Source organism: Oreochromis aureus, linkage group 4, assembly GCF_013358895.1.
Source record: "Oreochromis aureus strain Israel breed Guangdong linkage group 4, ZZ_aureus, whole genome shotgun sequence".
Classification (NCBI taxonomy): domain Eukaryota; kingdom Metazoa; phylum Chordata; class Actinopteri; order Cichliformes; family Cichlidae; genus Oreochromis; species Oreochromis aureus.
The window spans coordinates 14,452,059-14,474,264 of record NC_052945.1 but is presented as its reverse complement, the minus strand read 5'-3'; the positions used below and the strand labels follow the sequence as shown (position 1 = coordinate 14,474,264).

The window sequence follows — 22,206 nt, the reverse complement described above, 5'->3', positions numbered from 1 at the left end:
AGAGATGTGGCTGTATGTGTGTTTGCCTTTGTGTGTTTCTCGGTGCCATTTCTGTCTGTGCAATTTTCTCCCTCGAGACAGACCAGGAGAGAACTGAAATTCTCAGGAAAAAATTATTTTGCTGTGGACCATAAATATTTGAAATCACTAAGAGATGACAGAAGGATGGCAACTAGTAACCTGAAAATGTGGCTGTGGCGAAAACACGCCTTTTTCTTGAGAATGATCTGTAAATGCCAGCTGAACCCACTCTAAAACTCGTGTTTCTTAAAATGGTTAATGAAGGTCATGTCAGTTGCAGAGTGCTGGTTTACTACCAGGTGTTTGTGCTTGTGCAGCAGGATATGGTATTTTCACTGATTATTGCTGCATAGAAAGAACTAAGTGAGGTACACAGTGCCATCCAGTGTGGTGAATGGGAAAATCCTCTTCTTATTAGAAAAATGACTTATTACGGCAGGATCAAGGAGATATTGCACGTAAATTAAATATCGCAATTAGCAAACTTAATACGACTTTATTTAAACTGTAACGCTTTTCATTTGAAAGTAATGTTTGCTGATATTATTTAGCCCCAACAATCAGACACAGGCAGCTGGCATCACTGCAACATCTGGGCTCCCAGATGTAACAAAATATTGACAGTGCCAGCGGCGCTGGTTATCCCTCTACTTCATGCTATTGGAAGCAGATCTGAAATCATCACTGATGGTAAGTGTTAAACTGAAGTAATTTCATGTTTTAATCACAGCTCACCACACTTCTTTGTTGGAGTTCCCCGCACAATGAATTAGTAGTCATAAAAGTCAGATAGGCATAATGTTGGCTTCTGATACATTACAATGATGTGGCAGATTTTTACGGTTAGGATTAGGACTCAGGAGCTCTACGCCAACCGATGATCAGCTCACAAAAATTTCACACACGTCCTCTAAGCCTGACCCACAGCTGTAAATCTCAAAGACAACAGTGATATTGTTAAGTTTTTATTGTCAACATTTGTCAAAAATCATCATCATAAAGCAAAGATCATAAAATGATGTCTATATATACATATATTAGATACATTCTAAAATATGGCCAGAGGTTCTCTATAGAGCTGTTACAGATTGTATAGGTAACCAAACTTTTTATAACTAAAACTAATCCAGATTGCACACAACACAAAACCACTGGTTTAGACATTCTGCTGAAACTATGGTAGATTTTATTACCTTCTGGGAAATATCCAACAAAAATCTACAGAATTAATTGTTTACATTTTTGGGTTGTCCTCTTTAGTGCACAACAACATCTGTTCTAATTAACTCTGGGCAGCTTGTACCCTTAGCGATTTGTTGTAATCATTTTAGTGAGTCCTGTGAGAGATTTTAGTCATAATATGAAGCGTTTCCAAAAAAAAGAAAAGGATTTTGCTGCTAAGGGTCAACTTCAAGCCAATTATTAGTGCTTCATAAGCAGCACTGGGTAGGTAGGTCTGAGGAAGATTCTACTGATTTATGAAACTTACTAACTTGCTGTTGTATCCAAAGTTAATTAAGAAGATCAGTAAGTTTCAGTGGGAAGTTGCTGGCCTTTCTATACACAACGACTGGAAGCAAAGGTGGAACAACATGTTTTCCAACAACTATAAAGATTTCTGAAGGAGTTTGCAGGAGCTGGGTCTAACCAGCAACCACTAGGCAAGCAAAGTGCATGCACCTTTACTCTAGATGATTAAATATTCTCTTCTAAGTTTGAGCAAACAGATGGAAAACAAGCATCCTGGAAATCAATCTTTGCAGTGTTTTTCAAAAACATCTGTTGTCAAAATCCATTATATTTTCTTATGTGACTACCCGCATCTCAACATGAAAACAGGACATAACTGGATATAGAGTGCAGTGTAGATTAAGGCCCCTAGGCAGATCACCAGAGAAGCACTTCTGAGTTTACATCAGTTACATTAGAAAGATCCATCCAATACTTTAAATCTCCTCCGACTTAGGTTTCTTACCATCCCCTGCTGTGAATAAATCATAAATCATTTTTCTGCCGACATTCTTTATTTCTAAAGATGTCTGAACTTCTTCTTTGTGTACCACGTATTGTATATGTCTCAATGTTTGCAGTGAGCCTGGTTTTGGTGTTCTTTGCATTTACATTCTCAGCCAGTCCACTTATTTTAAGGTATTTCATTTTTTTTTTTTTTTTTTTAATAAAATCAATAAATGTTTCATTAAGACAAATGAAAGCGATACTGGTACCAACTATGTGCTGTCTTTAAAGTCAGTGGTGCGTCACCTTTCCTTAGAATGACTCAATGAACGGACTATTCTTGTTGAATGTGTTAAAGTCAGAGCCTAACTCACCAAATCATTTAAAAGCTGTACGCAAATGCTGAGAGGTTTTACATGTCAGACTTTAATAAACATGGACAATGCTAGCTGTATAGCCCTGACCAAACCAAATGTGTTTCTGTACATAGGTAAATGTTTTTGACATTTACCTACATTTACCTATGTATATGACATTGTTTTTGACACTGACTTGTCATTATCTATGTTTTTTTTGTTTTTTAAACTCTTGTTAATTTCGTTCTTTATTCTGGACAGATCTGCCGATATTTTGATCACCAAAGTGTTCTATCTATTAACAAACTCTCTGGGTAGGCTAAGCAACCCAGTAACAGCAAACAGTGAGAGGTGCTTACATGCTTGGCAGTAACACCCTGTGTTGTGACCGGTTGGTATGGCTGCCCTCAAAGATATATGGTTATATGGATATATGGTTGCATATTGAACAAAGCCTGACTGAAAGAACCGTGACAGCATCTCTTGTTTCCCCATTTGTGAAATTACAAAAAATGACACATTTTTCACACAGCATGTGTCGTTTGATGTTGGCATTTTTGAAAGACAAAACATCAAAGAAACATATCTTTCTAAAGTGTTCACTTCTTCCCAATTTCAAAAGAAAAAAATCAAGCAAAAAAAAAATAATAGGAAAACAAAAAAAGGCAGGAAAATATTTTCCAGTCAGTCTGCTTCATATGACCAGGTAAAAGCAGATCCTGCCCTTGCATTATAGGCCATCACTGAAGACCCACATTGAAGGGAATCAGTACTCCCAGAGAGAAGATGCATCGACAGATTTGCCATCACACATAAGTGTGCCTCCCTGGTCTCCACGAAGGTACTTGTCATTGGAGCCCTTGATGGCGACACGTCCATGCTCCAGAAACTCAAGGAAAAAGTTCTCTGACTTTTCTCCATCTGAGCACACCAGGCCACTGCTAGAGACATACCAGAACTTTCCGTTCACACCTACAGAAGAATATACATCCATTATTGATTCTTTTAATAATATAATTAATAGCTGTTACATGGCAACAAAATGCAACTGTACTCGTTAAAATGTAATATGTTGTGCACACACTGACTTTTTATATTGTAGGCGCCGTCGTTGAAAATCAGTGTGAAGATGTCATAGACTGATCGATTCGCATCTAGAGTGTTGGAGTTCTTGTGGTGACACACAAAGCCATTTTCTCCACGAAGGATCAGCATAGGGCGGTTGATGAGTTTCATCAGGAACAACTCATCATCAGCTGAAACGAAGGATAAATACGTGGTGGGAATTTCAAACAGACACACTGCTGACTCTCCGGCGGCTTGCTTAAAGGCACCTACCCACTGTATCGCTGACTGCTGAGAGCTGCCCGTTCTTCTTTGTACACACGTACTTTCCATTGCTTGCTTTGAGTGCTACCCTTTGTCCCCTCCATTCAATATCAAACATTGTGTTGACCTCACTGGGTAAAAGACATAGACAGGCAGAAGGAGAATCAGATGTGAGATATAGACTTGCCAGGATTTCGACATTGATTACCTATGAAATGCATTTTGAAAACCACAAGAAGTTCTGAAATGACACACTGGAGTGTTTCTGGTGTTTCTACAACTGGCAAATCTTCTTTGGGGCAGTTAAGTTTCACCGTTAACTGTGATTTTCTTGTGCTTAGATTTAAGGACAAAAACCACTTGCTCAGAATTTATAAAAGGCAACAGTTTGGATTGATGATACCAATAATAACAACTGCACTAACAACCAAACCAGTGGGAGGATAACCTATGTCTCCAACATTACAATTGTGAACAACCCTAATCTAATTAAAATAACAACTCGTCAGGAATTGTAAAAATTTTAGAGTTAAATACAATTCTTAAACACACAAAGTGCACACTTGAGAACTCTTGAATTTAGTAACTTGGAGACAACACTTTAGCTGCGACTTGCACAGCAACTGTGTTTCTATATCCTTTTTTCCTCCACTCAACCCCAGCCGGTTACAGCAGATGGCTGCCCCTCCCTGAGCCTGCTGGAACCACTTTCTTGTTAAAAGGGAGTTTTTCCTTCCCACATTCCTTCGTCTTGAGGAAGCTATTGTACTGATTTGTCTCTATATAAATAAAATTGAATTGAATTGAATCAATAGCACTTTTTGGATGATACCTACATATCAACGCTTCACTTCATCAGTAATTCAGGTTTTTTTTGATCGAATACCCATCTTCAGGCCTTGTCACTATTTCTCACTTGGGTTTAGTTATTTTGTTGTTGTTATCACCAAACACTTTTCTAATCTTCAGATCATGAACTTGTTATCCTGACATTCTCTTGTAAAATTCCTTGATACAGTTTTGAATTTATTGTTCACACATTGATTGCATGACACTGAAGCAGGAAAACAGCCCCAGGCTATGATGTTTTGCTGTTTGGGTGTAGTGTTGTTTTTTGTCTTCCCAATTATTGGGGATTTGTGACAAAAAAATTAACTTTTGTCTCCCCCCACAGAACATTGTCCCAAGTGTTATAGTATGTCTTTTTGGACTGAATAATCAGGTTTTTTTTCACTCTGTCTAGAATGTTCTTTGTGTGATTTTTAGCAGAGTAGTAACAGAGTAGTGCAAGTCCTGAATTTTCTCTATTTGTGGACAGTTTGTCTTATTCTGGACTGGAAAACATTTTCAGTCCAGAATATGTTTGTAGCATTGTATGTTGTAACATTTTCTAGTTTTCTGTATCTCTGTAATGCTTCTTTTAAGGTGCTGTAAAACAGATTTTGCCATACTTCACACCATACTACCCAAAACGAACAGATTGTCATTAATCAGACTTCGTATGTTCTAAAATTATTGAGAGGGGTATATATCAAGTCACATGTTCCATCTTATGTATAGACTAGTTTGTTAAACCTGAAGCGATAGCACCTCACAGTGGCCTCTTGCAGTACAGAATGATTTAATTAGATGAAACCGTGTAGTTAGCACGCTAACTTCAGTAGATATGTCTGCAGCACACAGTGCAAAGACGAGTCTAGCATAACATGGAAACTGTTCATTATTTCTTCACGTTAGTATACAGGTTACACATAGCTCCTGGACAGCTTTAATATCTACTTACACCTCTGTGGCAGTGGATTGGATCTCTCCATGAGTCACTAATGTCCAGTAGTTTCCGCCATTGGTTCTGAACATAGACTTTTTGCTTTCCTTATCTATCTCCATCTGAAAGGTCTCCATGTCTGTCTCCACGTCCTGATTGGCTGAAATACTCACTCCTAGTAATAAAGGGAGGAAGAGATAACATTGATAAGTGTGTCTTGGTTGAATGGATTTTTTATTATCATTTTTTTTTATTGGTTTATATGGTTTACTGGTCGGAATGCCCTTTGCTTTTTATTGAATGATAGATACTCAAGCTATAGCACTGCCAAACAGATTGTCTGTGCATAATGGTAATCTACCATCGTTTTAGTTGCTCCGAAGGCTTGCACTGGAGTCATGCACTGACTCCAGTGCATGCTACCATGTGCTTCAAGACTCCAGCTAGCTCTAGTCTGTTATTTATCAGCTCTGCTAACCAAGGTATGTGTAATAACAGGACAAGTGGAATAATATGTGCTAAAATGAATATTACATTTGCATTTACCCTAATCTAAATGTTACACTCACAAAAAGTCTCAAGTATGAATCATTTGTGCCTGGTAGTCTTTTTGATGGCAAAATCAAGAAATTGTCTTTATTGTCTTTAGGTTGGTTTTGAGTAATAGGTACACTGCAGAATTTTTAAGATTTGCATTTGTTGAATTTCTAAGGTAAGTTGCATGCTTTTGCCTTTCTTCCCTGCCAGTGAACCATATAATCCATCTATCAGTCTTTCAGACCCTAAAGTCTCAATACGGTTTGACTAAGAAATCAGTTTCCCGGCACTGCAGCTATTCAGCCAATAACCAGCATTTGCTTTCTTAAACAAATTTCATGACCTCATCTCACGTGACCTGTTTTTCTCCTGTTCTCTAACCACAGTCGCCTCACTTGCAGTGAGTCTATTGTTTCAGCCCTTAATCCGCATGTCACATAAACTCTGGTGGTAACACAGACACATATAACTGAACTGTGTCTGCTGTAGTTCAAATTAGATGCCACAGAAATATCCTTTAACCTTTCTCTTAATCCCGTTACAACCCTAATCCCCCTCAGTCACCCCTCCACCCTTCCTGTTCATTCGCTTGCTGTAATTCCCTGAGTGGCGAAATGCAAATCTGCACGGCAGGGTCCAGTAAGCAGCTTTCAGAGCCTTGTTCCTTAAAGAAACGTGGAGCTGCCACAAGGCAAAACAGTACTGGCGAAAATAAGTCTTAACCTTCTGTTATGTAGATGAACTGTCAGGTTGCTGAAATATTTCCCTCATAGTAATCTTTTTTAATGCAGAATATTATTCTTGCATAAGCATAATAATGTCTGCAGCCCAACATTAGTCTGAGAATCCCCTTCCCACTTTTGCACTATAGAGGTAATTTAACAATAACAGAGTTGTCCTACAGTAATACTTGTTTGAATTATTGTTTTAATTGACTCCTAAAGCTTGAGAAAAACTTGAAGAAGAAAAAAAACGATCTTCTCCTTGTCCTCCCTCATCTGCACAATATTACTGGGCAGAGCAGATCACATCAACCAGCCTGAAAGAAGATCATGTGCCTGAGCTGTCTGCTAAGGCCTGGCTATAGCTGCTAACACCTCACTGTCACAGTACTTAACTATAGATCCACATAATTTGGAGAACTTCACTCAATGGTTAAAGGTAAAGAGCCTGTAGCTGTAAGGCTTAAAGTCCATTGATGGTAATTGACACCACTGGGGCAAAGATCTCTCCTGGAGTCATTTGCACACTACTTAATCTTCAGTGGACACAGTGGAAATGACAAAGCCCATTACTGCAACTGCCTTCACAGTTGCCATCAACCATTCCAACATCCAGGCAAAAGTGGCAGAGCTTTATTTTCCTAACTGGTAAAAGATAACTCATTGCAAGTGAAGTTCGTTATCATAGACAGAGGCAATGTTCTACTCAGAAGACATGCCATGACCTCAATTGTGCTGGTTTGAACTGTTTTGCTTTGGCTGAACTCTCAAATAACCCCAATAGCTACACCTAGAAAACAATCGACGTAGCCATCATAGCTCAGTTCTTGAATTACTTTGCAAAGTCCCTGCTGATTTAAAGAGAAGCATAATGCTGCAAAGAGACTACTTATCAGAAATCAAATGTACTTGGAAAAATTATTATTGCATATAATCAGAAATAGAACTTGTTCTTTCCTTTGGCGTGTACTTATTCTAGCTGTTTATCTCACATGTTTATGCTCCTTTTGGTGTCTGCTTGTTACAATTAATGCATGAATGTTTATCTAAAGATTATATGTGTTTGCAAATGCTTAAATCTAATTGTTTACCCTCTCAGACTGTCGTTCATTAAAGTTATCCCCTCTTTAATGATCTTGAACCTGATACTCAGTTAAGAATATTATACTGCAAGTATAGACTTCTGTTCGTCATTTAGAAAAGCAGAGCTGTAACGACACTGAGAACATACTTTTTTGTATTAACACTGCATTGGATCCAAATTACCTTGCTTGACTGAGACAAATCTTTTATTTGCAGCTTGAAAAACTACTTGTGGATGACTCTCTTCCAGATCGAACAGCTCGTCTTTTCCAGGCTTGGAGCATCGGCCTGACCGCAACGTTCCTGTGGGTCCCACCGGGGCCAGGTATTTCCCGTCACAGTCCTTAAAGGCCAGCTTGCCAGATTTTAGCTCTAGAGTGAAGCTAGTTGCATTGGTATTCTCCTTCACAAGTTTGCCGTCGTTGCTGAGGAAACGGCTGTCACAGGTCTTCAGGCTGTACTTGCCATCGAGGTATACCAAGGTGACGAGGGAGTCCACCCCCCAGGGAATGTTGCTGTCCACAGATATCTCTCCATCTGAAGCAGAGAGATGAGCATAGCGCTTACGTGCCACACTGAGAAGGCTGGCCTGTGGATGTAAAGCCAAATGGACGGCCCACAGCTCTTGCTCCCCAATGATTTGGGCAAAGCAGGACAAATAGTCTGCCGAGCCTCCAAAGTAACGCTGGAAAGGTTCTGATTGCAGAGCCCAGCGTCCGTCAGCTTGGGGTACGATAAGAAAACGGCATTCAGGATCACGCTTCTCTGCCCCACATATGATCTTACCATCTTTATCAGAGGCCAGATAGCGTCCCAGGTGGCTGCGGAGGAAGACTACTTGCCCATCTTGCTCATCCTGCTCCAAGGTCCAGATCTGTTTCTTCTTCATGCTAGTAGCCGAGGCGTTTACCTTGAATCCAAAAGCCTCAGCCGTCAGGTAGCGGTTCTCATAGTTGATGAGGCCAAACTGCAGCTTCAAAGCTTTGTTAATTCCGTTTGTAGACATGCTTGGACAGGCCACACGTTACAGATTGCGTGTAGAGAAGGTTAGGACAGACAGAGTAATGGGAAATGAAGAAACTCAGGCATGAGACTGAGCAGTAACAAGTAAAATACTTGATTTCTCTTCTCTTCTGTCTCTCAAGCTGTGAAGTAGCTCCACTTATCTCCCTTGATGGAAGTCCTTGCTTCTCTTGTCACTTTCTCTGTTTCCCCAGAGGGCTTGCTCAGGCACTTGCTCTTGGTTCCCTAATGAGTTAGGATTAAAATCAGCAGGACACAGCACCTCAATCCAACAAGCTGCTGACGTCACAAACCAGTGCACCAACCACAAGCCACCCCTCCTCCCTATTCTCCTCCAGCATGTTGTCTGCGCAGCTTCATTCCCCCTCTCTTCTGTATCTCCTGTTCTGCCATCTCCTCCTTCTTTTCCTTCTTGTCTTGCTTCCCTGTAACTCACATTGACACACTCATTTGTCAGCCTGACTCCTATTGGTTCTTACCTCTCCTTGTTTAGGTCCATATACTAGTAGCCACGCTATCCAGTGCAAGGATTATCCTAGCGTTGATCTGCTGGCGAACCTCAGTCTAATTGCAAAATGTCCAGAGAGTAAAGGTGCTTTTGGATGTTCCCCACTGCTTTTCCTTCTCCTTTGAGTCCCCTTACAAATAGATTTTTTCAATGATTAAGCAGGTTTTAAAAGTGCAACTTTTGTATTCACCTTTTTAAAAACACTACTTATCTATGAGGAGCATTCTCCTCATGAAGCGTCTCTTTTCCATTGCAATGGACCAGCATTTATGTGTATGGCTGACTAATTTAGAAACACAATCCCAATTCCTAGAGAACTATAATGAAAGTAAAGTTGTGAATGTTATCTTTATGACAACAATTTGCTACACACAGGTCCCTAGAGACTTTCTTGGAACCTTTGTTTCCTTTACAAATTCAAATATCTGAGTCAAAGTCTGTAAGCTCACCCAAGAGGGATTTGAATAGCTCACATTTGAATGCACATTTGCCTTTTTCTTCACTCTGATATTGGCTGCGTTTTAACCTTCTTCTTTCTGATCCTGCCGAACCCTTCCCTGTTATTCCGCCAGACAATTAATAATAGAGGACGCAGCTCAATACACTGGCACGCACTGTGACCTTTCTAACAGTGCTTGCTAATATCTACTTTAGTAAGAGCATTACCACCCTCTTTCACCGGTTCTTAAGGATGTTGTGGGTAATACCAAAAAGAGCTGTAATATTGCAAATCCACAAAACTATGTGATTAGGATTGTTTAGCAAAGCAAAATTCTGAGGGTATTATTTCGACTTAATAACCTTTAATGGCAATTGCTCTCATCTATTATTAAGAGTGATTTGCATGGTGATCCCAGACCACCTTAGGGAGTTACCAGTATAATGTTAATCTAGGACAAAGGTTGGCAATAGCCCAAACCTAGACAGAAACTACACCTAGAGAGCAAACAAATATGCTACTGTGATTCCAGTAATAATTTTTTATTGCTGGAGCTAAATTCTCGGCAATTAAATTAGTGTCACACAGGGTTACAGTAATTGAATCATTAAGAAGATGAGTGGTAGGAATGATCCTGAGTGCAACTCTATGAAAACATTCTCAGAAACAGAGTGTAAAAAAATCTACATATTATCCATATGTAAATCATACTGTCTTCTCCCCCTCTCTGCCTTTTTACTCTCCCTTCCAGTGTAGGCATTTTGGAAAAAATATATAAATTATGTAGAATTTATGAAAGGTTCTCTTTAAAACATGTAGGTTTACAGTCACGTGAAAATGATTGATTTACAGGGCTCTATGCAGTCCTGACAAAACTAACCTTATTTCTTTTATAAGAATTAAAAGGGAAATAGCAGTCATGTGTTGAGAATCAAACGTCTTGGTTAACTGATCATCAACAAGTGTAACCATCTATATAAAAGCAAAGGTTTCGGTAGTTCGCTCCTTTGGACCGTTCAGTGTGTGTTAACACAGTGACACAATCTTCCCAGGAGTGGATGTCTCAGCAAATACATCCCAAGGTCAGACCGTGTAACGCTTAAAGAAAAATAATAAAAATCTCAGTTAGCGTGTTAAATGTTTAAGTTCATGACAGTACAATTAAAGAAAGACTGAACAAGTTTATTTGGCTTATTTATTGGGGCTGTCAGGAGAAATCCCTCTATAAAGAACATGGCAGCATGGCTTAGGTTTGCAAAATTGCACCTGAGCAAACCACAAAGCCTCTGAACAAAGTGCCATGGACAGATGTGACCAAAGTGAGGATATTTAGTTATAATGCACAGCACAAACAGCTCATACCAACTGTCAAGCGGTGATGATTTGGGTTTGTTTTACAGCCACATGAACGAGGCACCTTGCAGTCATCTGTACGCCAAAATATTGCAGACTCTAATGTGAGACCACTTGTCCAACAGTTAAAGCTTGGCCAAAACGGGGTCATGCCACAAGACGATGACCCAAACACAGCAGGAAATTGATAACAGAATGACTGAAAAACAAAACAATCAAGGTCTTGCATTGGCCTCAGTCAAAGTCCAGGCCTCAACCTGCCTTAAATGCTGCACTGGGACCTTAAAAGACCTGTGAAAAAAAACCAGTGTCCACAAATTTTAATAAACTGAAGCAGTATTGTAACAAAGAGTGGGACAGAATTTCTCCACAACGACGTGAGAGACTGGCAGAGTCATACAGAGGCTGCATTTGAGTATTTGGGGTGTACACTTGCACATTGCCAATGGTATGCTAAGACCAGACGGTCTACAGCTAACCATGTTAGAGTCATGTCAAATGCATGGATTCTGAGCCACTCCATGCTCACTGCATGCTCACATGGTCACTGTCAAAAGGTATGTACACCCAAAAAAACCCCTTTCTTATTGTCTGTCTTTGATTGTGATCAGGATCACAATTTCCAAATAAACTAGTGATTGAGACTTCAAACTTATCAGGAACTTGCTTTTCCGTAGACAACTGGACTTATTTTTACCTCCTGGTGGCTCTTAGAAGGAAGGCTATGCTTTCACTTTTGAGACCTGATGATACGCCTATCTGTTGAAAGGACATTATTCCCTGTGGATTAACAAAGGAGTAGATATTACTGGTTGCTGATAATTAAGTATTTTAATTATCTGATGAGTTTTCCAGAAAACTCCTATCTCTAAACACACACACACACACACACACACACACACACACACACACACACACACACACACACACACACACACACACACCCCCAGAAGACTTCAGACTTGACAAAATATTGACTGCTCTGCTCTCAGTTGCCTTGAACTGTGCAGTCACACATTCACACTCAGTCTATCCCCATATTCACACACATGTATTCACTGTACATAATTTTTCATGTGTTTTCACCCTCTGGTCACTGGGTGGCAGCATAACCTCACCCAGCACATAGTTGTTTACTTTTTAATAATAGATTACATATTAATAGCATCAGAGGAGATGCAATTGCAGACTTTATTTTAAAGGAGAGACACAGACAAAGCACAAATTTCTCATGTCAAAATCCGTTTATTGGTCGTGGAGTAAAGATGCTAGAAAGTGAAAACAGCTGTTTAATGTATTCAGTGACTCTGCAGTAGCTTTACATTTAGGAAAATCCCCACAGTCACATCGCTTGAGTAAATGTCTTTTAAATTAATGGGTTTTTTTTGTTTGTTAGTTTGTTTTTAATTTACATTGTACTTGTCATTGTTTTTTTTTTCTTTTCGTTAAGTTAACAGACACCACAATGTAGCCTCTTGTGTGTCTTTCATTGATGTTTAATATTTTTGCTGTAATGTGCTTTTTGAAAACAGTTACATAACAATTTATTGTACTTTGTTGTAGTTCTACATCTTTAGAGTATTGTGTTTTTGTTTTATGAAACAAATGATTATGAAATTGAAATTGTAAGCTCAAATTTGTCAGACTTCATAAAAGGCCGGCGAGAGTCAAGAGCTGAAAATGATCAAAAACCTACAAACTCTCTGTGCAGCACACCGGTTTGTTGATATTGATTTTCTTTATTAATATCAACCTGCATTGTCCCATCATTTGTATGATGATATGATATTAAATGTAAATGAATGCAGTAACAAAACAAACTCAGTCTGACTATTAGGAAAAAATATTTTAACACTAAACCTTTGATTTTGGATAATCTGAAAAATTCTGTAAATTTTGCAATTTTTACGCTGCAAATATGGTTGAAAAATATGCTTAAAAATTGGTTTATTATCTTCACACACTGGCTAGAGAAGTTCAATTGATCGATACCCAGTAGATGGCAGTGTTGGCTAGATTTTTCCCACGCCTTCCAAATTTGGATTCTAGTGCTCACTTGGTTATACTGTGAAATAGAAATGAGTCGCTTGGCTGGTTGAACACAAAGCAAAAGCTGAATTAATTCATGGCAAAGTGCCTCAAATTGATTTTAGGTATAAGAAGTGATGAACTGAGGTTTTTAAGCTGTCCGCTCCTGTTTCCGCTTGCACACAAGAATCCAGAAAAGCAGTGTGTTATGAAGCAATGCTGTCAGTGATGTGCCGTGAGTCTCTGATGATAGGAATAATGTTTAACTAATGAGGACAGTCTGTCTCCTGCCCTTCAGATGCCCCTACCCCCTGGCAAGTCGTGGTTGCCTGGTATTCAAGGAAACTTATGAGCCATAACTGTACATCATTTAAATTGTGGTGGTGTGGTGGACATCCCAAATAAGAGACAAAAATGTCTCTTTTAGTTGTCTTTGACTTCTTTCCCTTTACCGTAACATGTGTTCGAATTTGCAATTAAACACTAGTGAGAAAGAAATATTAATCAAACAAGGGGGTAAATGAAAGCAGCTGGCTAGTGCAAACATCCACAAATATACATATATGCAGCTCACACACATCAAATGAGGAGCTGAGGTCTGGCCCTGGGGCATGAACATGGATTAATGTGGCCAACATGATTATTTAATTTATAACTGTCCTGGACCTTTTCAGATAAGACCATTTTTCAGGTTGCCATCCATTAGCACCTTAAGACTGCATCTATTAGCCTGCCAAGCACTCAGAGCTCCATTTAAAGGGCCAGAACCCTGCCTGTTTAGCTTGCACTGCAAAGCGCTTTGAGTCAAGCAAATTTAGACATGTCATATCCCAAAGCACTAAAGTGCAAAATGTTTCAAATTATCCGAAAAACTACACTTTGGATGTTAAGACAGGATATAACTTTAAAGGGAAATGTCACGAGGAAGGTTCTTTCACCAATTCATCTGAATCAGTTGGTGATCGTCAAATCTATCGCTGGTAATTTCCTTTATAGTGTGGTCGTTGAAGTGGCTGAGAGTTCATAAAATCATAACTGTATAACTTGTAGCCCCACTTTTTATGTCCTATTTACAAGCAGTCAAAAATGTCCTTTCTTTGTTCTCTCGCGCTCCCTTTGGACCCTCCTCCGGCCTTCTGTAAAACCAGCAGAGGAAAATGGTCCACGAGACATGCAGTAAAAGTAAAATGTAAAATGGCTGCCTTGGCTGGGATTCTCCTTTCTCAGCAGCTTGGTACTCACTGACCCCATTAATCCATTCATTCATCTACAGGAAGATCCTTCCAAAGGCCGTTACGGCTCACCCTGCTGCGTTTGCCCAGCCCAAACCAGCCCTGTCATGGTCTTCTCACTCACACTCCTGCCTGCTGTAAGAGGTTCTGGTCCTAGATCAATGTAATTGGGACTGCCTTTTAAATTTAATACGAACAGCCATATAAATGAGACTTGAATTTAAAGCCTTTTACTACTTAACTGTAATTCCGCACTTGTTTTGAAAGCTGTCATTTTCTTTTAGGGTGACACCTCCCCATCCCCCAAACACACGCACCCAATCTCCTACCCCCTTACAGCAAATCTCAAAGTAGAAGCCTAAAGACAGAGAAGCGGCCTATAGCTTTAAGAATAGGTGGTAAAATGAAAACTTGAGCTTACTTTACTGTCAGCGTGTACCATCATTGGCAAAGATGGCTCATCTTTCAGCCAGAGCAGCCTGTAAATAGGTAAACAATAAATGAAGTTTCTGATTAATTAAACTGTTGGACTTTGTTCAGCTGTGCGCAGACTTGGCTCTCGCTGCGACGCAGGCTGGGTGCGCTTTAAGGGACAGGAGTGGGCTCGTGTTAATGTTATCCTTGGCTCACTGGCTTTGACATCAGGTCGAATATGAGGCCACAGCTGCTGCCATTCTGACAATTCAATGTGTCTTTCATAGAAAGTGAGCGATCGTGTGAATTAGAAAGGCAGGTATGCGTGTCTGTCTGTAAAAACATGCTTGTGTGTGCGAATCAGTCTAGGTGGATGTGAGCTTGCATGCGTAGTGAATCCTGTTCATTTTGCTTGTGTGCATTTTTTGTTTATGCCTGCATATGCATGCTCATGCATACGCTGTAATTTATGTGCAAACACATATGTTTCAGCGTCCCCACATGCTGGTCGGTTCACTCGCAGGTTTATAAACAAGCGCTGCCTTTCACAAGACCCAGACATACATTGTACTTGTCATTTTCCCTCATTTATTTTTTTTTACTGCATTCTCGCATGCATAGACTGTAAAAGAGAGGGTTTTATACACGAGTGAATGCCATGACTTGGCGATACCGTGCGCTACACCCCTCCTGTGCTGATTTGAAAGCTTTAGTTAGTCCTACATTAAGCAGGTCAGAGGAGCCCGTTTGTTTAGATTACCAGCAAATCTGTTGGTGGGAAGGAAAGCTATGTCTAAAACATATCAGATCAAACCTTATGTATCCTCACTGGTGTGCAAAGGAATCCATATTGTGCATACAAATTACAGGTGTAGATTTAAAAAAGAAAAATGGTGCAATGGCTAGTCATGGTGACATGTGACTTGAGTGTTGGCCCTAGTAGCCAGTCAAACTGGCTAAAATATAGCAGTTTAGGTCAGCAGTGGGAATAGATGTGACAACGTGGGAGGAGAGAGGGTGATAAAGAAAGGAGAGAGAGCCTTTATTATGTAGCGTGAACTCAGCCAAGCTGTATATCCAACGTCTGTCTCCGTAAGCCCTGAGCACTTGCTATGTGTTCATCTACACACAGCGATGCCATTTGTCCCTAGCAGACACACACGCAAACACACACGTTCCCCCTCAAACAGACTTCCGTAGCTTGTCTGACAAATTGAGCACATTTGTTCACTGGAGAAATTTTCATTGAGCAACTGGGTCTTCTCTGTGTCTCCTGTTGTTTCTCATTCAGAGGTTTCCTCCCCTCTTTCTCAGTCTGCGGGTAGATTGTTTACAGCAGGAAGTGCCTGGCATCCTCTCACTTGGCATTGGGAGACAGCGACTTGGCTGCTGCTGGTAACCCAACATCATTCACAGCCCCAAAGCCTGCTTCAGTGTAATTCATGTGCTTTTGGGAGACATCCTTACCGGAATAGAGAGCATTTTTGTTGATTATTCCGTCTGTTTTTGATTACATCCTGGCCTTCCTCTGACAGCTACTGGACAATTTAGCTATCATTCCTAGAAGGGTTAATGGCTGAAGGCTTATGTTGTGGTTCAAAACAGTAGGTTGGCACAGATTTTCACTTGTTACAGCGATGCGGTTTGTGTGTGAACGTGTTAGTTTGTGTGGCAGTACACATGTGTATCTAGCTAAGCTAGCAACATGGCTTAAGAATGGGAATGTCAGCTAGTCAGTCCACTGATTTCCACCAAATTTTCCAATGTTTTGTAAAGACATTAAGTCTGTTGATCCCTGGACTTAAGGTGCATTTGGCTTTAACTTTAAATTTGCTTTTTGACAATTTCACAAACAAAGAGTTCTAGCAGTGAATCTGCTGAAATCCAGCTTGGAGGGGACCAAGAAAACATTCTACTTCGTGATATGAGGTCTCTACTACAAAGAAGGCTTTGGACTTATCTAGGTTAACCCTGGGTTTTCTGTACTATGAAGGTGCTTCACTTCTTACCCAAGTGTATCAACCTGATGACTTCTGCTGGAATCCTAACCTGCTTCAGATTAGAGATCAACAGGGATGAAATGACCGCCTGCTGACCAATCAATTCTCCAGAAAATAGTGTAACCATTGCTGGAAGAGCCTTCAGGCATCTTTGCGCAGATTGTTGGAGGGTCTAAAGGATAAAAAGAATAAAAACTATAACATTCTGAGTCAGACTTAAGTATTAATGTAACAGTGTTGCTATTCGCCCAGATGTGTTAATGGAATACTCCATTCTAATTCATCTGATTTTCATGTGTCTTAATGATAGAACTGTGATATTAATGAGTCTGTTAACTTACACTGTTGGCTTTTTTGCTGGCTTTCCTTCCCACTGTTAAATAAGCAATACCTACTACATTAACTGTATAAATATAGTAGCTCTTTTCCAGTCTTACTGACACAAAATCTTTAAAGCACACACATATTCATGCTGGCTTTCAACAGCAGAACTACTGTACAGAGCTTTTCCTCTCTCAGGGCTGATTTATTTAAATGGACAAAAACGTAGTTTTTCCTTCTCTAATATGTGTGTAACCTTTTTATAATTTTCTGATATTTCGTTTTTTATCTTCCTTTGTAAAATCAAACCCTCTGCTGCCAGTAGACTTATCTAAGTGTGCGATTGGTCATTGCTGCAAATGCTGTGCAGAGGAAAACCCGAGTTAACTTGCAGAGTTGATAGCTCCATGTGATTGCTTAACCTGATTGTGGATGTTAGGATGAGTGAATCCAGGTAATGAAAAGATACCCAGGGTATGCTGAACTTGCTTTGTAGTACAAGGCCATGGTCTTTCCCTCTCGGCTACAAAACATGATGTAAAGTATTTTGGCTCAGATTTTGAGAGCAGTGTGGCACAAAAGCAAAATTTCCCTTCATGTTTCTTCTTTTTTTAATTTTGTGAAAAAAAACAAAAACAAAACCCCGCTGCATAATTGATGTGCAGAAATTCTACTTCAGCGTATTGCACAATCAATTAACCTGGCAGTACAGATCACGTGTTTCACGTGGTCTCCGAAGAGTCGCAGTGATGCTCAGTACTATATGTTAGCAGTTTTTATATTAACAAATATTTGCTCAAATATCAGTAAATTATTTGCCAATAGATATAACACAATTTAAAAAAAAAAATTAAAAAATTTTTTTTTATTTAAATTGACAAACTTCTTTTTGCACTTGTGATGTCATTGCTTTAAAATATGAGAAGGTGTGTGGACAGTTAAGTCTCCCCTGTGAGGCAGTTATAAGTCTTACTTGCCAACAACTTAGCCATTGACTCTAATGCTTGCAACGTCTTTGAATTTGTACTTTTAAAGGATTGCTAGTAAGAAAAGAAGTAATTAAACCACACATTGACAAGTTTTACAATCCCAACAACTCCATCAATTCCAATATGGTGACACAATTTCTCTCTAGCAAGTCATGTCACATCTGTTTCTGCATTTTTAAAACAAAATAATCAGGGTTATGTTTTGAGCCGGACTCACTAGCAGCATTTGGTTCTATTAGAATTTGTAGCTTGTTGAGAAACACTGAGGTAAACGTACATTGTTTAGATGTTTAGATTTTGTATGAGCAGATCTAAGATCTGTCGGCTGGAGGAGGAAAAAAAACAAATAAGCCCCCAAAAAAAAAAAAGAAAAAACTGGAAGCTGCTTAATAATTTGTATACTAACTTAAAGTTTACGATTGTGCCGCTTGTGACATTTGCATTTTAAGTTCATTCTTAGAGAGCTAAAAAGCATTACTTCAGGCTCTTGGCTATAAGTCACCAGATGTTTAGTCCATCTCATGACTGTTTGACAAGCCCAGTCCCTGTTGTTTATCCAGCTGTGATATTAAACACTATAAAAGAGAGGATATTGGTGTCTTGGAGGTGTAAACAGAATTTGTGCCGTTTGACCCTTGAGATGGATGTGCATGCTCTGAATAGCGCGAGCTTCTGCGTAAGTCCTTTAGCTGCTCTCTGTCGGAGCTGTGTGCGCTGGGTAAGCTTGAATTTCCTTGAGTGTGGACCACCTGTAAGCAAGCACCACCATCGTATCTGTTTTGTTTAGTTTTTTCTGTGCATTTATATGTTCATAAACCATCGAGCACGCCCAAACTGGTAGCACAAGTCTAACCCATGTGTTGTTTTAACTTTTCAGAAGCAATAGGCTACTAACAGTGAGAGGTTAGCAGTCTCTTATTAGGGAGCTTTTAGACGGTGTAATTATATTCCTAAAGCGTTTTCTGCTAGTGCATTCTTATGTCAGTGCAAGAGTGTACATGCAACTTTCCCAGGGGGGGCTACCTGATCCAACTACATTATCCACCGCACATCAAAGGGTTAAGAGCTGTCTGCCTCTATAGTCATTAAGCCCTCTCTTAGCCACAGTAAATCAACGCTGTGCCAGCAACAGCTGCGCTGATCACCTATTAAAACTTCCATAATGTGCGGTGTGTACAGAGTGGGGCCTGTAAGCTGACACTGGCCAACAGACTCAAGATAAAGGCCATATTGAACCTCTGATCTGCTTCGCATCTCGATGGCAAACGAAGTAAAGCTGGGTGGGGATGACAGAAAAAGCTTTGTTATTAAAGCTCCAGTTGGCAGAAAAATAAAGGGCGTAGTCTGAAAAGAGACTGACAGACCTCCACCTGGATTCAGATCCTACTTTTACAAGTTACAGTGCTCCGTTTAACCGATTGTGCCACTGCAACTTACTTCCTAGGGGGATTTTTTTGCTCATTATTCAATACACCTGATATGCTCTTAAAGGATCATGTGATTGGCCAAAGTCTCCCAACAGGGGTTTGGATTCTCTAAGGCCTGAAAGCAGAGCCCAGAGGAGGTACAGGAGTCTAGTTCCCTCTCAACTAAATTGAAATATGCTGAAAGGTTTTTGTGGCATTTTTGTCCAGTGTTTTATGACCTCTTAGAGCCTGTAACTATACAGGAGAAGAAATGGATATGTCATATATTATAAATGGATTTATATCTTAAGGCACCAGACTATAAGATGATAAAGGACTTTGAGCCCTATATCCAAAGCTGTAGATTTCCCAGGCCAGAAAAATAGTGCTTTGTTTGTTTTTTTTTATGTAGTAGCACTGGAGGAAATCTTTATATTTGATTTTTCAATTAAGAATCCTGCATTAAAAAATGTTATGAAGTAAAAATATGCAAACTTTAGGTAAGCTTTCTTTGAGTTTCCTTGGTTCAACGCAGAGGCTGATCTTCAAAGAATGCTCTCAAATGACTGCCTAGGTATGACAGATATGACACATTCTAGCTTTAGTTGGTACAGTTTACTCAGATGCTCTGACCTCTGGTAGCTAGTGGCACTTCTTCTATTTTGGTTGTTTATTAGTAGTTGGCAAACAGCTTGTCGGTGCATTACCGCCTCCTTCTGCTTCCTTCTACCCTTTATTGACCATTTTTACAGGTAAATTTGAAGGGCCGGTCAATAAAGGGTTAAGTATTTGAATTCTACCAGTGAGCGGTTTATTACACAAAAAAGAAAAATCTGTGTTTCACACCAATAAAATCATCCACATTTTTATGACTTAATGACTACTTAAATGTTATAATCACCCGTCCGCAGCATTACGCTTAACTGTTGGTCTCAGGCGTTTATGCTGTGTTTGGTTTTCGCCAAACATGGTACTGTGCACTGTTGCCAATCATCTCCTGTTCGGTCTTTGTTCTACATCATGTAGCACTTAACGTGCTAACTTAGGTCTAATTGAGGTTACGTCCACAGGTACATGGGTATTTTTGTAAATGGAGATTTTCCATTTTTATTTAAAAAAAAAAAAAATCCCGTCCACATGTAGACGCAAAAATGAAGTCAAGCGCTGTCAAGAACATGCCAAAGTAACAGGTGGCGATATAATCCTAACCATGTAGAAATGTTGGCCAATCAGAAGTCTAGAAGCCTGGGAGGGAAAGAGTAAACAAAGATCCCTCCATTTAGCAGTCTTTCTAAATGGAGGGAAAGTAACTGCGTGTGTATATATGTAAGTATGTAAAAACTGCAGATATCAAGATTAACAGCAACAGTATTTTGTCTATATTTGCCATTGTAGAAATTCATCTCATGTAAACAAAATGCACAGCGTGACGTCAAAAAAGGCACACACCTTTGATGTTTTTGAACATCTCCACCCTGGCAGGAGTTTTTAAAAATCTCAGTACTCAAAACGCAGTTTACGTGTGGACGAAAGGACCAAACGCATAGAAAAAGCTGTACGTGTGGATGTAACCTGAGTCTGAAATCAAGCTGATGGTTTTTTGTTTGCTTGTTTGATTTTTGCAGTTTCTCTGAGCAATGCTTGGTTTGACATTTGGATGAATTTGCTGGGACGTCCATTCCTGGGAAAATTGGCAGCTGTCTTGAATGTTTTCCACTTGCAAATAATCTTCCTTACTATAGAATAATGGACTTGAAACTGTTTGGAAATGGCCTCATAACCCTTCGCAGACTGATGGGCAGTAAGAATTGCTTCTTTTACATCATTGCTCTGGCTTTCCTTCTTGACAGCGTGTTAACACACGTGATTGCTCCAAGCCAGCAACTGCCAAAACTTCTACTTTTATAGAGGTGCTTATTCGCTGAGTTCATCATAAAGTTTTAATTAATAAAGCACTTAGACCTGAAAAGGTCAAATCAATATAAATAAGTAAATATTTCCCTGTTAGATGGTGTAGAACAAAAGTAGAAAGTGACGTAGAGAAAAGACTGAAAGTGCAAGTACCTCACGAGTGTACGTAGTTATATTTCACCACTGTTTATATGATCAGAGCTACCCACATCCATATAGAGTGGCTCTTACAAAACACACACAAAGAAAAAAAAAAACTAATTTTCTTTTAATGATCAATGCAAAATATATAAAGAAAATAATCTCAACATTGAAGCAAACTCACAGCTGTTCTCCGCAGTTATTAAAACCAGCCCCACTTGCAGAAGACTTGAAGATAGGCTAGCTTTTTTTTTTGTCACTGATTTTAATGAGGGAATTGTGTGGAAATCAATAGTGAGAGTAGCTTACCGAACTACTGTCAGTCTGTACAGAAGCACACACTCAGGAGGGCTGTCTCCATGGAGACACAAACAGGGCATGAGACTACCCTCAGGTGAATTCTCTGTGTGGCTCCGCCAGCTGAATTGGTCCATTTAGGTTTCATTTTCTTTCTTGTCCACATCTTTCTTTTTCTCCCTTTCTTTCACTTTCACTCCCACCGTTCAGCCGCGGACCCTAACCCGACTTCACTGTCGTCTTCTTTCATTCACCCACTTTCTGTGTCTCTCCCACTGACATGCAGCGTGGCTAAAATTCAAGAAAAAAATAAAGGTAAAATTGGGTCTTTATACATAACAACTGTCTCAGGCCATTCAGGTGATAGATTCTGAT

At 39.6% G+C, this 22,206-nt stretch overlaps 1 protein-coding gene and 1 long non-coding RNA gene across 2 annotated transcripts in view; one reads left to right on the top strand and one right to left on the bottom strand.

The window, feature by feature from the left end:
- Positions 1–22,206, top strand: part of LOC120439740 — a 64,287-nt gene that overhangs the window by 4,167 nt on the left and 37,914 nt on the right. The window lies entirely within an intron of this gene.
- On the bottom strand, positions 3,046–8,775 carry fscn2a (fascin actin-bundling protein 2a, retinal). Its single transcript, XM_031746001.2, has 5 exons — positions 7,953–8,775; positions 5,446–5,602; positions 3,672–3,793; positions 3,422–3,589; positions 3,046–3,305 (listed from the first exon to the last, which is right to left on the bottom strand). Exons 1-5 carry the CDS (start codon positions 8,773–8,775, stop codon positions 3,100–3,102), a joined length of 1,476 nt encoding a protein of 491 aa, XP_031601861.1. The 3' UTR covers positions 3,046–3,099.